General features: G+C 37.2%; 2 protein-coding genes across 18 annotated transcripts in view; both read left to right on the forward strand.

Moving 5' to 3' along the window:
• The window catches only part of LOC116594363 (ankyrin repeat domain-containing protein 26-like), a 636,289-nt gene that overhangs the window by 41,930 nt on the left and 577,057 nt on the right, over positions 1-17,302 (forward strand). For 11 of the 17 annotated variants that reach the window (XR_004287184.1, XR_004287183.1, XR_004287185.1 and 8 more), the window contains 9 exons: positions 4,579-4,654; positions 7,123-7,180; positions 7,289-7,485; positions 10,852-10,975; positions 11,290-11,348; positions 13,440-13,533; positions 15,783-15,881; positions 16,501-16,529; positions 16,624-16,696. Coding sequence is in view for 10 of the 17 variants with exons in the window: in XM_032349687.1 (XP_032205578.1) it covers positions 4,579-4,654; positions 7,123-7,180; positions 7,289-7,485; positions 10,852-10,975; positions 11,290-11,348; positions 13,440-13,533; positions 15,783-15,881; positions 16,501-16,529; positions 16,624-16,696 (809 nt within the window). In the remaining 7 variants the exon portion in view is untranslated. Of the gene's footprint in view, positions 1-4,578; positions 4,655-7,122; positions 7,181-7,288; positions 7,486-10,851; positions 10,976-11,289; positions 11,349-13,439; positions 13,534-15,782; positions 15,882-16,500; positions 16,530-16,623; positions 16,697-17,302 lie in introns of those variants that run through there. The other 6 variants (XM_032349690.1, XM_032349693.1, XM_032349697.1 and 3 more) reach the window with 4 other exon arrangements.
• LOC116594375 (transcription elongation factor A protein-like 3) lies at positions 2,298-3,464 on the forward strand. The gene has a single exon (XM_032349721.1). It carries the CDS (start codon positions 2,581-2,583, stop codon positions 3,181-3,183), a length of 603 nt encoding a protein of 200 aa, XP_032205612.1. The 5' UTR covers positions 2,298-2,580; the 3' UTR covers positions 3,184-3,464.

Below are 17,302 nucleotides of genomic sequence, written 5' to 3' on the forward strand. Positions count from 1 at the left end.
CCTTCAGCAGCACTGAGGTTAAGGTACAGATCCTAGTCAGATCAGCTCAGAAAGTCAAATTTAGTTATGTGTTTGCTGATTTGGAGTTTTCCTAAGAAACCAGGTTAGTCCAAGCATTTGTTCTAATATATTTGACAACTAGTGATAACTAGGGGTAATTAGTGCAGTGGCAACTAGTCTCTTGTTTTTACTGTCAAAGATTTTAGGATGGCTCTCATTACCTATGGCTATAGTATATAGCTTTTACATAAGCAAGACCTAATCAGGCAAGTTCTTAGAGATAGAGATGTCTGCTCTCCTTGAGATGAATGCTTTTTCCAGAAGTGATGGATATGTAATCTAGGTGTAGGCCATGATACGTTAATTAATTTTATCATCTATTTAGAGGATATTTCTAAATGATTCTCTATTACTGACTTTCCATTCTAGTTTTCCCTTTAGGCTAGTTCCTTTGACCAGTTCCTTGAAGTTTTTTCTTTTTTTGTAGATTTTTTTTTCCTTTTCTCCATTGACTTTTCTTGTTCTTTTTTTTTTTTCTTTCTTCTCTGCTTTTCTTGGTGTTCTTTTATTCCATTAACTTTTTCCCTTTCTGCCAGCTAAGTATTTTCTGTTTTTCTATAGACAAAATCAAAAACACATAGAATTTCAGGATTTTAGGGCATCTTAGAGATGAATTAATCAAAATACCCTCTGGTACTACAACCTGTGTTTAACATCCTCACCAAGTGATTATTTAAATGGAGAATTTGAAATGCAAGAGAGATTAAAGTGACTTACTTGGATATGATAAGTGACAGAAATGAGATTTACATTCAGGTTTTTTCCTTTTTTTCCTCATCTTAATAGGTGAATGTTTTAATAATAGAAAGATGGGGAGTGGGTCTAGTGAACACAGTGAAGGTATGTAAGGAAGGAATTGGCAGGAGAGGTCGAGTTTCAAGAATAACAACACTGGGTTGTATAGGAATAAGAGTTTTAGAAAGGATATCAGAATATTTGGGCTTACAATAAGTTAGATCAAGTTGTATTACAGAAATGAAGGATATACACACACAGAAAGGAATGAAGGACACAGGATATTGGGAGTTGTTTTGAAAAGCACATTAAAATAAAGGGTTCAAGAGAATCATGAGCAGTTTTTTTGTTGGTTGGTTGAATTGAATGAACTAGCATACTTCAGGTTTTCTGTTGAGAGGTAGTAAAATCATTTGAGCCACGGGGAAGGCTTTTTACAGCTATAGGAATGTGATATCATCTACTTCCAGCCCAATCTTGGCTTAGATCCTCTCGAGTAATGGGGGAATGGAGATTCTGAACCACACAGATAATGGCCCAAGGTAGGGGTCTCCTCACTCCACCTCTTTTTCTAATTCTTTGATGTCTTTCCCATGTACATGTAGGGTTTGGTGGGCTAGGACTGGCTGTCAGATCAGTAACAGAGCTTCATTTGGGTAGTTGGTAACATGTCTACATTGAGATGATTACATGGATGACTTTCAGTTTAGCTTGTCCTCCAGGAGCAGGAAATGGCTCCTACTCTTGGTCATTTGATGCTGTGCTTGTTTTGGGAATCTGCTTTCATAGGCTAAAGATTTAAAAGTTTGGAGGGTACCACTGAGCCCTGCAATAGAATGATCTAAGAGCTCACAGGAAGAAAATATTAGGCCGTGTATAGGGAAATAGAGGCACAACTACCAGGACTCTATTTTTATAGCAGTCTCTCTTCTTGGGTATCTCAGTGCTTATGAAGGTTATTAAGGTCTTGCTAGTTCGTATAGACCTAAATAAGGCAGGACCTGTGTAGGGGAAAAAGTTGGACCCTGTAGTTTTTAATCTCTCTGGGAACAGTATTCCCACTAATAACATAAATTTGTTCTTTAACATGTGCATATTTGTTTGTTTATTTATTTAAATTGAAGCATAGTTGATCCATACTGTTACGTTGTGTTTCAGGTGATTTAAGAACTCTGAATGTTACACGATGCCTACCACAAGCATAGCTATCTCTTACTGCATGATGCTATTACAATACCCTTGACTGTATTCCCTATGCTGTACTTGTGTCCCTGTGACTTACTATAACTGGAATCCTGAACCTCCCATTCCCCTTTACCCATTTTGTCCATCTTCCCACCCCATTCTCTTCTGGCGATACAGAATTCTCTGTATTTCTGGGTCTGTTTCTGTTTATTTTTGCGTTTACTGCTCTTGCCTCAGGAGCAATAAAAGCAAAAACAAACTGTTGGGACTACATCAAAATCAAAAGCTTGGCTCACGTGACTGGTTGGGCGCCGACGTGGGCAGCAGCCCCCGCGCCCGCCCGCTCGCCTGCCCGCTCGCCTGCCCTGCGGTCTGGTCCCTGCGCTGTCCACTCCGATCGCCTGCGCAGAACCAGGTCCGTGAGCTGCCTGAGTTGCCGGCGAGGGGCGAGCGGGCTTCAGCGAGCCCGAGGAGGCACAGGCCTGCCCGGGCCCCACAGGCCTGTCTGTCTGTTCCCTGCACTCTGCAAAGCTTTCTAGAAAAGGAGGAAGAACCTGTTTAGAATCCCTTCAGGACAAGGAAAAGAAGGGAAAATTCAACATGGGAAATCGCTACAATGAAAATGAAGGAAAGCTGGAAGTTGAGGGAAAGCCTGAAGATGAAGTAGAGCCTGAAGATGAAGGAAAATCAGATGAGGAAGAGAAGCTGGAAGTGGAGGGGAAGCCAGGGCATGAGGGAAAGCTCCAGAATAAGGGACAGCCAGATAATGGGGGACAACCAGAAGATGAGGGAAAGCAAGAAAAGCAGGGCAGGTCTGAAAATGAGGGAAAACCACACGGTGAGGGCAAGCCAGAATCCCTGGCAAAGCCTGAGAGTGAGCCATGGGCTGCTGAAAAGTGCCCAGCTGAAGATTATGTGCCCAGGAAAGCAAAAAGAAAAACAGACAGGGGGACAGATGATTCCCCTAAGGACTATCAGGAGGACTTACAGGAAAGGCACTTGGGCAGTGAGGAGATGATGAGAGAATGTGGAGATATGTCAAGGGCTCAGGAAGAGCTAAGAAAAAAACAGAAAATGGGTGGTTTTCATTGGACGCAAAGAGATGTACAGGATTTGTTTGCCCCAAGGGGGCAGCGGGGTGTCAGGGGCATGAGGGGCGGAGGTAGGGGCCAAAAGGGTTTACATGATATCCCATATCTTTAATGCCTTTGGCCTTCAATTTTAACTTCTCTAATGAGAATATTGCTGACCATGCTTTCCCTGACAGGCATTTGCCAGGCTATGTGCTTTAACCTTAAGCTCATACTTTGCTTTAGGTGTCACTCTTGTTACCAGCAGCCTTTTGATCCAACTACAATGTTCTCTGTCTTTCAGTAGGGAATTTTCACCCATGTGCATGGAAGAAATGTTCATGGTACACTGTAAAATAACAATAAAGAAAATACAGTTTTCAGAACCACAAAAAAAAAAAAAATCAAAAGCTTTTACACAGTGAAGGGGTCAATCCACACAATGAAAAGGCAACCTATCGAATAGGAGCAGATATTTGCAAATGACATAGCCAATAAAGGGTTAGTATATAAATAAAAAGAATTGATAGAGCTCAGCACCCAAAACACAACCCAATTTAAAAATTATCAGAAAACACGAACAGACATTTTTCCAAAGAAAACACACAATGACCAACAGGCACCTAAGAAAATACTCAGCATCACTCATCATCAGGGAAATGGAAATCAAAACTACAATGAGATACCACTGCCTACCTGTCAGAATGGCTAAAATAAAAAACATAAATAACAATGTTGGCAAGTATGTGGAGAAAAAGGAATCTTCTTGGATTATCGGTGGGAGTGCAGCCACTGTGTTAACAGTATGGTGTTTCCTCCAAAAGGTAAAAACTGAACTACCCTACAATCCAGTAATCACACTATTGGGTATTTACCCCCCAAAATATGAAAATACCAATTTGAATGGATACATGTACCCCTATGGTTACTACAGCATTAGTTACAATAGTCAGCCCGAGTGTCCATTGAGAGATGAATGGATAAAGAAGAAGTGGCACATATATATACAATGGAATATTCAGCCATAGAAAAGAATGAAATTTTGCCATTTGCAGTGAAATAGAGGGAACTAGAGAGTATTGTGCTAAGTGGAATTAAGTCAGAGAAAGACAAATACCATATGATTTCACTCATATGTAGAATTTAAGAAACAATAGAAATGAGCAAAGAAAAAAAACAACAAAAAGCGAGAGACAGACAACGAAGAAACTGACTCTTAACCATAGAGAACAAGTTGATGGTTACCAGAGGGGAGATGGGTGGGGGAACAGGTGAAATAGGAGCTAAGGGTTAAGGAATGCACTTGTCGTGATGAGCACTGGGTGATGGAATTACCAAATCATTATATTTATACATGAAACTAATACAGCACTGTGTGATACTGGAATTAAAATAAAAACTTAATAATAAAAACAGAGGCTAAAGTTCAATTACATCAAGAAACTTCATTCAATAAATAAATAGATGACCTTTCACTTGATTTTTCTTTTTCATTAACTTGTTTTTGTTGTGTATTTTTGCTCTAAAGTATTTCCGTTAAACCTGGTGATGATAATGCTTCATGGCCTACATCAGATGATGAAGACTTAAGTTTGAATATGAAGGTAATTTACTCTCTTGTGAAATTAATTTTTCTGCTCTGAACGTAGTTTTGTGTATTATTTACTCTTAAAATTTAGCAGTGGCCTGCCTATCATCATTTTATGTTTGAAGTGGAAAGTTGGTCAGAACAAACCATTTTATAGAAATATGACAAGTTGAAATTTTTTTTTAACTCTGTTAAATATCAAAGGTAGAAATAATGGGCTGGAAATATATAATGACGGGAAAATTATATTGGGAAAAGCTTTCCCATGATGGAGGAAATACGGCATTTGGTCAAGGATAAGGATTCTTACTGTGAGTTTTAAATTATGACTTTTCTTTCTTTTCTTTTCCTTTCTCTTTTTCTCTTTATCTCTCTTTTTCTTTTCTTCTAACATGACTTTTATAATACTGATGCCTAAATGAATCTTTAGCAGACCCAGTTATTTATTACAGATTGTTTTTTCTTGGACATTTTTTATTTTGGTAGCATACACTTTTATGAAAGAAGATTTTTTTTTCTCTATTTCTGTCCCTTGTTCTACATTTAGACCAAAATAAGATTGGAAATTGTGGAAATTTAGAAATTTAAATTGCCTCTCAAAATTTATATTGCAAAGGCATTCTACTGTGTTTTCAAAACAATTCCATAAAGAGTATAGTTAAAACTCTTTATCTAAGTTAAGAATACATGTTTTGCCTAAAATAATAATTAACACTAGAAGCAGAGGCTTTTCCTACCCATATGGTAAAATGTCTAATTTCAGAAATCTTTTATATTACAGTTTTTAAAAAATATCTACTCATAATCTTTGTATCAGATTCTAAGATTCAAACTTTTATTCACTTTATATTTATTTAAATATTCATGTTAGGGCACCTGGGTGGCTCAGTGGGTTAAGCCGCTGCCTTCGGCTCAGGTCATGATCTCAGGGTCCTGGGATCGAGTCCCGCATCGGGCTCTCTGCTCAGCAGGGAGCCTGCTTCCCTCTCTCTCTCTCTGCCTGCCTCTCCATCTACTTGTGATTTCTCTCTGTCAAATAAATAAATAAAATCTTTAAAAAAAATATTCATGTTAAAGCTCCTGCATCATTATAAGCTATTGGATGTTAGGAAACATAATTGTGCATCTCCTAGAACACCTAGAATAAAACCTTGCTTGAAGAAGCAATTTTAATATTTTTTGAATGTGAATTAATGAGCAGACAGATAGAATTCTGTATAATGGAATGTTATAAGTAATGTAATGTGCATAATATGTCATAATTAAATATAAAAATTTTTTGAAATACATAGTTTAAAAATTTATATTCCCTTTTCATGTTTAGGATTTATAAGTGCAAATGAATTATGTTGAGGAAATAAATAAATAAGAAAGAAGGTTACAATATATTTCTAACTATCCTTTAGCTGTGAGCTTAGAATTTTAGATAGAGAGACTGTCTTTTTTCTCCTGTATTTTTTTTCCTGCTTTGTTTATTTGACCATAGAATTGAGGGTCCATATATGGACTCTATTCTGTTCCACTGGTCTATGTGTCTGTTTTTGTGCCAGTTCCATATGTTCATCATCATTAGCCATCAGAGAGATTCAAAGCAAAACACATTGAGATACCACCTTACACCAGTTAGAATGGCCAAAATCAACAAGACAGTAAACAACAAGTGTTGGAGAAGATGTGGAGAAAGGGGAACCTTCTTACAGTCTTGGTGCGAATGCAAGTTGGTGCAGCCACTTTGGAAAACAGTGTTACCCTATGACACTGCAGTTGCACTACTGGGTGTTTACCCCAAAGATACAGATGTAGTGAAAAGAAGGGCCATCTGTACCCCAACGTTCATAGCAGCAATGGCCACAGTCGACAAATTGTGGAAAGAACCAGGATGCCGTTCAACGGATGAATGGATAAAGAAGATGTGGTCCATATACATTATGGAGTATTATGCCTCCATCAGAAAGGATGAGTACCCAACTTTTGTATCAACATGGACAGGACTGGAGGAATGCTGAGTGAAATAAATCAAGCAGAGAGAGTCAATTATCATATGGTTTCACTTACTTGTGGAGCATAAGAAATAACATGGAGGACATAGGGAGATGGAGAGGAGAAGGTAGTTGAGAGAAATTGGAAGGGGAGAAGAACCATGAGAGACTATGGACTCTGAAAAACAATATGAGGGTTTTGAAGGGGTGGGGCGTGGGAGGTTGGTTGAGCTGGGTGGTGGGTATTAAGGTGGGCATGTATTGCATGGAGCACTGGGTGTGGTGCATAAACAATGAATTTTGGAACACACACATCTCTCATAATCCTCACCCCAGGAGAAAATGTAGGCTAGTAAATGGCAGAACTGAGATTTGAATCTACATTTGAAGGATTCCAAAACCCATGTTCTTTGTGTAATGGTGCTCATTTGACAATGGTGAATATTATAATTATTTTACCAAATGTGTTATTTGTAATCCTTAATACTATTAATTTTTTTTCCAGAATACCTCAAAACCAAACTTAAGAAAACTAATGAATGTTTCTCAGCGTTTCAAGAACTGTAAGCTGTTTGAAGACTTGTGTTATGCACTGATTTTTGTCCATTCTTATGTTAGTAACTCGAAATTACAGCTCTTTTCATATACTCTTTTTTTTTTTTTTTACTAAGTGGAAACAGAACTTGGCCTTGTATCACCGCGAGATGAAACTTTATTTGAGGATGATAATTCTGATAACAAATGTGAAGATACGTTTGGCGTTCCTTCCAAACCATCTGTTGACGTCTGTGACTCTTCTCCTGCTTTGCCATCACCTGATTCTATTCTAAAACCTCCTTTCACGTTGTTAGGCCTTGGTCTTACAAAGGTAAGTTGTTTCATTTTAAACCTTTTCCCTATGTTTTTTCACATTTCATCCTCTTGAGCTTTCTTTCTTTCTTTCTTTCTTTTTTTTTTTTTAAGATTTTGTTTATTTATTTATTTGTCAGACAGATATCACAAGTAGGCAGAGTGTGAGGAGGAAGCAGGCTCCCCAGGACCCTGGGATCATGACCTGAGCTGAAGGCAGAGGCTTTAATCCACTGAGCCACAAAAGCGCCCCCTCCTGATCTTTCTAATGAAAAGAATCTTAGGAAGAAATGGAAGTCCTCAAGATCATAAGAGAAAGCAGTGTCATACTGGTAGAGAGGTAATTGGATTGAGATTTATAAAGGTTGGTGGGAGTGAACAGTTCTTAGGTATGCCATTATGGACGGAAAGAATTACAGAGCAACTGGAAAGAACAGCTATAGATGGAATATGAAGCTGAGGGAGGAGGTGAAGGGAAAGAATTCATTTAAGAAGGGCTAGATGACTGTAAAGCTTGCAGAGTTGAGAGAGATTATTATAAAAACACGATAGCAGTTGTGGGGCTACGGGAGAGCAGATACTCTACATTATAAAATATGGTACAAATTATTTTAAGTGCAAATTAAGAAAACGGAGTCAGGTAATAAAAAAAATGCTCACTCCTCTGAATGACTTACAGCTTATTTCTATGAAGAAGTGGAAGAAAATTTTATTGTTACTTTTAAGTTGATGAAGTGTGATACTGTATATTTAATTTAGCAAAACCTGTGTTTATAGATAATGCAAAGTGAAATCTGTTTTAGGCCTTAATCAGATTTATTATGAATTTTGAATTTTGGCCATTATCTTTCTTGTTTTTTTTTTTTTTTTTAAGATTTTATTTATTTTTCTGTGTGTGTGAGAGAGAGTGTAAGAGCAGGGGGAGGGGCAGTGGAGAAGCAGACTCCCTACTGAGTAGGGAGCTTGATGCAGGACTCGATCCCACAACCCTGGGATCATGACCTGAGCTGAAGGCAGATGCTTAACCAACTGAGCCAACCAGGTGCTCTTTCTTGTGGTTTCTAATTTATTTACTGTGCAGTATAATCTTGGTAAGTTTTAGATCTTTTTGAGAATAAAGAGAGGAGATGAGTAAACACCTTACATAGTCTTTTCATTACTTAAAACTGAAATTTATGACTGTGTAAGTGAGGTTCTTAATCTTTATCCATTAAATGAAATAAATTTTAAGCTGCAACACTCTTAAAGAAAAAATATAAATTTTTTTTAAGATTTTATTTATTTATTTGACAGACAGAGATCACAAGTAGGCAGAGAGGCAGGCAGAGAGAGGAGTAGGGGGAAGCAGGCTCCCTGCTCAGCAGAGAGCCTGATGTGGGGCTCGATCCCAGGGCCCTGGGATCATGAGCTTAGCTGAAGGCATAGGATTTAACCCACTAAGCCACCCAGGTGCCCCTAACATCTTGTTTTTTGATTCTGATTTATTTTTAATTGTATCTGCAATAGACACATACACACACATCAAATGAATGAACTCACAATTTATAGTTTTTTTTCCTAATATGAACTAGTTGTCATTATAGAATCATAAGGAAGGAAAAGTTGCTAACAGAGTATACAGAATTATTTCAGGAAGTTGATTTTTACTTTTTCAAATATCTCCAACAGTGGATACATTTTATATTATCAGGAAACTTTAGTATTCATAGCTATTAGTTTTGGGGGGTTCTTTTTAAATTTAAAAAATTTTAAGTAATCTCTATACCCAGCATGGGGCTTGAACTCACAACCCTGAGATCAAGAGTCACACTCTCTTCCCACTGAGCCAGCCAGGAGCTCCCATAGTTGTTAAATTTAACACATGAATTCTTTCATATCTGAAATTCAGAAATACTGGTGATTTTATTAATTAATTAATTAATTAATTAATTTCCCTTTCTTCTTTCCTCATGTGAATATTGGGTCCTGCTTGATAATGACACATGTATTTGGAGACTTTAAAACCTTCAACTTGGGGGCGCCTGGGTGGCTCAGTGGGTTAAGCTGCTGCCTTCAGCTCAGGTCATGATCTCAGAGTCCTGGGATCGAGTCCTGCATCGGGCACTCTGCTCAGCGGAGAGCCTGCTTCCCTCTCTCTCTCTCTGCCTGCCTCTCCAACTACTTGTGATTTCTCTCTGTCAAATAAATAAATAAAATCTTTAAAAAAAAATAAATAAAACCTTCAACTTGGATGATCATGATTATTTTTTAATACTAGATTCTTTCTCTGGTCACTACCTACTGGTGAAATATGCTGTTCACAGTGGAATAAGAAAGCCTTGTGAATTTTAAAAAAGAGTTTTATATTTTTCTCAGATATCATAGTAGTAATTAAAAATGCCTCAGAATTTTAAAATCCCATATTTCTCTTATATAATAGAAATCTTTTAAGATTAATTTTTAAAAATGAGTATTCTTACGAAAATCTTGGTGTTTTGCAGTTAAATCTTTATTAATCTTTTTTTTTTAAAAGATTTCATTTATTTATTTGACAGACAGAGATCACAAGTAGGCAGAGAGGCAGGCAGAGAGAGAGGTGGAGGCAGGCTCCCTGCTGAGCAGAGAGCCCGATGCCGGGCTTGATCCCAGAACCCTGGGATCATGACCTGAGCTGAAGACAGAGGCTCAACCCACTGAGGCACCCAGGCACCCGATATTTATTTTTTAACATCATGAGTAATGTCACGTTAAACCCACTGAGCCACCCAGGTGCCCCTTGGGTTCCTTTATGTTCATCTCTACATTGCTGTCAGAGTGACCTTTCTAGAATATATTTGTGGTGATGTAACTCCTCTGCTTCTTTAGTGGATGCCCAGTACCTGAAGGAGAAAGTTCATATTCCAGCATCACACTTGCCTTTTTTGTTTCAGTCCTGGTTTTCCAATTCTGTCTCTGTATCCCACTCCCAAAAATTGTGTTCCAGTGTTGCCACCTTCTGTAGCTATCGTCACTTACTGTGTTATTCCATATGTCATCCTTTTGCTCATTCTACCTTTTCTAGAATGCCCTTCACACTGTCTTTGTGTAGTCTCTTTCTCAAGATACAGCCCTACCTTTGCAGCATTTCCTGAGCTTCCCATATACTACTGTTTTCCCCTTTGTGCCTTCACTGTGCTTTATTCACTTCACCTGTAGAACTAGTAAATGATACTCTTCTGTTCTTGTTTTTGTCCATCTCTACCCCTACTAGTATACATGGCAGTCTCTTTTATTTATATTTCCAGCTTCTCCCAGGATAGTGCCTATGACTTGACGGACGCATTTGTCTTTCTGAGTGAGTGGGTGAGCACGTGAATCGATGTGATGTTTTCTGAAGTCAGGTTTTTGTTTTATGTTGTTTTTATAGGAAGGAGAGGAGCGACCAGCGATTGAAACAAAGGACGATGGTATTACTGAAAGTGTTCCACAAGCACAAACAGTTAATGGCTGTTTGACTTCTGCTGACAGGGCAGATAAAAATGATAGACATGGTAAGTTAGTGAGCATCTCTGCATTTTTTTTTTTTTTAGGCTTAAATGCTAGCATAAAAAAAAATCACAGTATGTAGATCCAGTTATGTTCCCCATTTCATTAAGATATTTTTTGTTTTCTTTTTGCTGTCTTTCTTTTTAAGTATACCAGTTTTTTCTTCCTGAAAATTCTTCAACCTCTGAAAATCTTTACTGCTTTTACTTTTATTTTATTGAAGTATTCATGAAGGGAGGATAGGCTTGTATATACGTTTAAAATTCATAATACGTGTGACTATATTTTATATATCTGTGTATCTGTGACTATTTTATAGTTATGCTGTCAGCATTAGGATTTGCAGAACAAAATGAAGAATCACCTTGGGATTCTGAGGTACCGTTTTATTATTATTTTAAAATAAAAGCAAGGAGTGATTTTAAAATGTAAAAGGGATGCTTAGACTTTACTCTCTCATCTCTGCATTTGTCCATGAAAACTATTTCCTTATACTTTTTACCTATAATTGATAAAATATTTATGTGCTAAATATAATAATCAGCATAATACAGTTCTGTTAATTTACAAACTTAACCTAATGAAAGCTGTGTAGTATTATTGCAGAAAACAGAGGCTTAGAAGTGATAAGGAATTAGTTTGTGTTTTGAAATTAAGTTATCTAAATAACCAAAGAATTACTGCAGGCCAGCTTATGGCCAGATATATGATTCTGTGGTGTATATGGATGTGCAAAACTCCTAATGAGATCTAGAAAGAGTTTGGATTTTAGTGTTTTACAAGTTGGAATTTGAAAAGATAATGCCTGGGACTTGGAAGTGTATCTATCTATCTATCTATTTATCTATATGTATGTATATGCATATGTATATGTATGGTTTTTATTATACACTTTTGCTATTTTTAAGTCTAATTGCTTTTGAAGTAGGAAGTTCAATAGGAGATGAGTAAAGTTTTTGGGGAATCCAAAGTTATATGTGGAGTTTGGACTGCACGGCTATTAATGCCCTTAATCCTTGCATTGTGCAAGGGTCGATACCTAGTATAGTGACTTGGTACTTGAGACCTTCTCAGTGAGCTTGTTGTTGTTATTTTTTAGAGAAAAAGAAAGAGAGAGCATGTAAGAGGGGTGGGGAGGGGCAGAAGAAGAGGGACAGAAAGATTCCCAAGTAGGCTTCGTGCTCAGCATGGAGCCCAACATGGGGCTTAATCTCCCAACCCTGAGATCATGAACTGAACTGAAATCAACAGTCAGTTGCTTAACTGACTGAGCCATATAGATGCCCCCTCAGTGAGATTATTTTAAGTGTTTTGATCTTAAATACTTTTGTTATTGAATACCAGCTATGTACCAGGCTGTACAAGTTGAGGGGTTAGGCTGTAGTGGTTGAAGCAGAAAAATGAGGAAACAACAACCCACTGTAAGTCACTGTTAGTGGTTCATATAAAGAAAATGGAAATGTTAGGTTAGGGAACAGTGGGGGAGTTTGCAGTTAGGATGGGGATGAGAATGCCAGCGGAATTTTGTTGGTCAGAAACGATCTGAGTGTGGCAAGAGCTGCGAGGTGAAAGATGAGAAGGACCAGTTGTGTGAAAGTCTTGGAGACCTTCTAGACATTCTAGACAGACAGAACCGTGGATCACACCTGTTCATCATTTCACTCTAATGTCTTGGAATGACCAGGAAGCAGGAAGATCCACCCCATTGTCATAACCATTGGTATTATTGTTGTTTGTAGAAAAGAAAATGGCATACTAAAATAGTGCCTGGTACCTTTTAGGTAATTAATAAATAAATGTTCTTATTAAATGTTCTTATGAAAGCTTATTGTACTTTTTGGAGAGTTTCATACCTATATCTAAAACTTTTTGCTATTATTTAAACATAATTTCAAGAAAAGTTTTTCTTCCTACTTTGCCATTGCATTTAACCATTATCCTGTCAATAAAGTTTCCAAGCCTTTGTTTATCCAAATGAAGCAGCAGCTACCACACTGTACTCTTTATACTCAACATGATGTACTCCAGGGTTTCTTATGTCAAGTGTCCTATTTTAACAGGGAAAAAGGTTCTGCTGTTAGGAACAGTTTAAATTTGTAGCAAATATACTTATTAAAGAATTTATTTAAATACATATTTTTAATATCCTTTTATTTTGGTGGGGAATGCAAAGGAGAGTTAGGTGTTTTGTTAATTACTGTTGAAATGTACGTATAAGTCAGTGTTCTATCCAAGAAAATATTTACTCTGGCATTTGATATTCAGTTTACAGTCAGTGGCCAAATGAAGGTTAAACATTACACTTAATTTAGAAAGCACATATGAGGTGTTTAAATGTTTCGGTTTTTAGTACATGTTTTTTGTATTTGTGAGTCTGATTACTGTTGAAGTAGGAAATTCAGATATTTTCTTAGAAAAGGATTAGGAAATCTTCACGTAACTCATTTTTGTTGTTGTCCATTTTAACAGAGTAATTCTGAGAGTCTTCCAGAGAAATATATTGATCATTTATCTGGAAATGCAGATCAGAAAGGGACAAGTCCATTAAATGAACAAGTAGAAGGTAAGAATTGTATTTTATTAGAAAGTCACTTGATAAAATATTGATGTAAAATGGGAATACTGATACATTTAAATATTTGAAGAAAATCACCTATTGAATAGATAGGAGAAAGATTGAAAAGGAGATAAGTTGAAGTCTTATCAGGTGTCAGTAACAGGTGAAACTGAGGGTGCCACAGAGGAGCTAAATTAGTGGTTCCATTTCAAGATACTCTAAGACCAAAGGAACATCAGGAAATAAGTGGAAAGGATCAAAAGAGTGACTGATGAGAAAGTCAAAGATTCAGGGAGTAAATGAAGGATAATAAGCAGCTCTTAGAGTGGAAGGTGATAAAATAAAAACAATTCTTTATTTTTTTATTTTTTTAATTTTTAAAATTTTTTATTTTTTATTAACGTATAACATATAACATATAAAAACATTTTTATTTTTCATTAACATTTTTATTAACATATTAACATTTTTATTAACATATGTTTTATTTTTTATTAACATATTTTTTATTAACGTATTATTAGCTGCAGAGGTACAGGTCTGTGAATCTCCAGGTTTGCACACTGCACAGCACTCCCTGTAGCACATACCCTCCCCAATGTCCATAACTCCACCAAAATAATTCTTTTAAATGAGGAGCAGACTATTTGAAATGCAGGAATAATATCAAGTGAGCTTCCAGTACCAAAACCTGTCAGAGTGGGATACCAAAATTTTCCTGCTCTTACTGCTTTCCTCATGGTTGGGAAGACATTCAGGACTTCCCTGGTTGATGATGCACAGCTATGTTCTAGTCAGCGATAAGTGTGTGTATCTTAATGGCATAAAAATAGTGGTACTTCATAAATAGTATCATTGAGTGCAAAGTAAGAGTATTGGAAGGAAGAAGGGAGGAGGGTCAGTGTGGGGGAAATCAAGGAAACTAGCTGTGATAAAAAGTCCATTAGAAAGCTTACGACTTTTAAGACATTTCCAGTTTTGAAGAATTGATAGTGACGAAAGTGAGGCTTGCTTCTAGAAGGTGAAGTTAAGGTAAAAGAGTGTGGTAGCAGACACGGTATGGACTAGAATTTCTCCAACTTTAGTAAATCATTGGAGACATTGCTAAAAATTGAGATTGTGAGCAGCAGGTCTGAGATTCTGCATTCTGACCTCTCAGGTGATGCCAATGTCTGTGGTCCCTGTGTCATGTGCTCTGAAGCAAGGGATTTCTATAGAGAAATCTGGAAGTGCCACTGGATAGTTCAGGACACCACGGGATCAAGGAAAAGCATTATTTTGTTTTTATTTGTGAGCATGTTTTTAGCTAGAGGGGAGCGAGGAGATGCAGAAAGAAAGGTTATAGATGTGAGATACTAGTGCTAAATAAAGAGGAAAGAAGTGGTGAAGATAAACACTAATAAAAGGGGAGTAAAAGCAGAACAATCAAGACCATAGATCCAGAAATAAACTCTGTTTTAAGGATTTCTTTCTTTCTTTTAGGGAGAGAGAATGAGAGAGACAGTGAGTGATTAGGGGGACGGGCAAAGGCAGAGGGAGAGAGATGCCTCAAACAGACTCACTTCTGAGCCCAGAGCCCAATGCGGGGCTCAATCCCAGGACCGTGCCATCATGGCGTGAGCCAAAATCAACAGCCAGATGGCCAATCCGCTGCTCCAGCCAGGCGCCCCCAGAAATTACTTACAAGGAAGAGGGATAGTGATGGAAAGGAGGGAAAAAAGAAAGGCACATTAGCTGAGAAGTTTTGGAGTTGAGGAGGAAACTCAAAAGAGAATTCACTTGAGATGGCCTGAGGGGTTTTGCACTAGAACAGATTAAATCACAGCAGCACCACAAAGAATACTGAAAGCAGATGGAGTGCTAGACATGAGGTAAATCATAGTCACGTATTCATCCTCCTCAGGTCTACTGGACATCAAAGATATATGTTAGATCGTTATTCATTATTTAAATGAGATACGGAAGCTATAGCTTTTTATTTATTTTTTAACATAGGTAATTTATTGGTACTATCACTGATTCCAAAAACCATTTAAATACTGACATTATCTACCAAATCAAACTACTTTTGGAAACAAAAGTAATCATAGGGTTGGTTCCCTACATGCTAAAATTGTTAGTATCAGTAAGTATGATATTGATTCTGAAATACAAAAGATTTTTAGTGTCTAAGTATTCTGAGGCAATTAAATAGAAATCTTCCATTTTGATAATCATATTTCCATATTGAAAGCTTATTGTACATTATTTCTTAGATGTGTTTTATATACCTTCTTGCATGAGTGGATCAAGAAACTTTAAGATGGCTAAACTAGAGGATACAAGAAATGTAGGCCTACCAGTAGCCCACATGGGTATGGACAAAATGAGTACTTTTATTAACCATTATCCTACAAGCGTATATCCAAGCCAATCAATTCATAATGTTTCTCTGATGAAAACTCAATTATTCATTCAGTTGAGCTGTCATTACAAACGTGGACTGCCTAAATTACAGGACAAATGGAAGAACATGATTAAATCTTGTAGTATAATGGTAAAAAGGATTCTGCTGTACTGCATTAAGGATGTAGTGTTGCATTCTATCATTGGCTTTCATGTTTGTCCACTCAGGGTCATGATTTATTCCTCTCATTAAAAGTTGCTTTTCTCCCCATCAGTCAGCATGTTCACATTGGTATATGTGCAGTCTTCTCTATTAGTTATGCTCCTTTGAAATATCATCTGACTTTTGAAATACTAACTGCATGTTCTTTTGAGCATATATTTTGTATTTTTGTTCAGTACTTATAATGGGTTCATATTTCTGTCTTGTCACTGTCCTAAGCCACCTTCCTATCTCTAGAAACAGAAAATGAAAACCTAATGTAATCACAGCCAGGCATGAAGATTCCTCTTAGTACTAACTGCATGAATATTTAGTTGGCTTTCATATGTACACATAATTAACAATATGTCCCTTTTGCATTTTAGACTCTCCGGAAAAATATTCTTTCTTGAAGGTAAAACTTATAGTTTTATTTAGAATTTTTAACTACAGATTGTATGATATGTACTTTACTAAGTACTAATCATATTGTTTCAATACCTTTTCAGCCTACTGTCGAGGAGAAAGATTCTGTTCCTAAGAAAGGAGGAGAAATGGAGGAAAAACAAACATCCAAATCAGGTTTTTTAAAATAGAAATCTAACAATGGAAAGAAGTACATTTAAATATTTGAAATGCTCACAGTCTTCTTCTTCTGAATTATTATTATTTTTTTTGGCCAAATTTAAGTGAAGGAGTGGACATAAATAAGGTCAATGTTATTGCTGATATCCATGTGAGAACAAAAGATATTCACAAGCCTAAGAAAAAGAGTTTTTGAAAAATGTAAGCGTTAGCCGAATTCTTTTAAAAGGAGGAGCAGACTATTTGAAATGCTGGAATAATATCAAGTGAGTTTCCACTACCAAAACCTGTCAGAGTAGTGTACCAGAATTTTCCCCCTCTTCCTGCTTTCCTCACGGTTGGGAAGACATTAAGGACTTACGTGGCTGATTATTCAGAGCTATGTCCTAGTCAGCAATAAGTGTGTGTGTCTTAATGGCTTATAAAATGGTGGTACCTCGGGGCGCCTGGGTGGCTCAGTGGGTTAAGCTGCTGCCTTCGCCTCAGGTCATGATCTCAGGGTCCTGGGATCGAGCCCCGCATCGGGCTCTCTGCTCAGCAGGGAGCCTGCTTCCTCCTCTCTCTCTCTCTCTGCCTGCCTCTCTGCCTACTTGTGATCTCTCT

Source organism: Mustela erminea, chromosome 6, assembly GCF_009829155.1.
Source record: "Mustela erminea isolate mMusErm1 chromosome 6, mMusErm1.Pri, whole genome shotgun sequence".
Lineage (NCBI taxonomy): Eukaryota > Metazoa > Chordata > Mammalia > Carnivora > Mustelidae > Mustela > Mustela erminea.

Bases quoted from the DNA above. Each gene is read 5' to 3' on its own strand.
- LOC116594375 (XM_032349721.1), top strand. From the start codon at position 2,581: ATGGGAAATCGCTACAATGAAAATGAAGGAAAGCTGGAAGTTGAGGGA.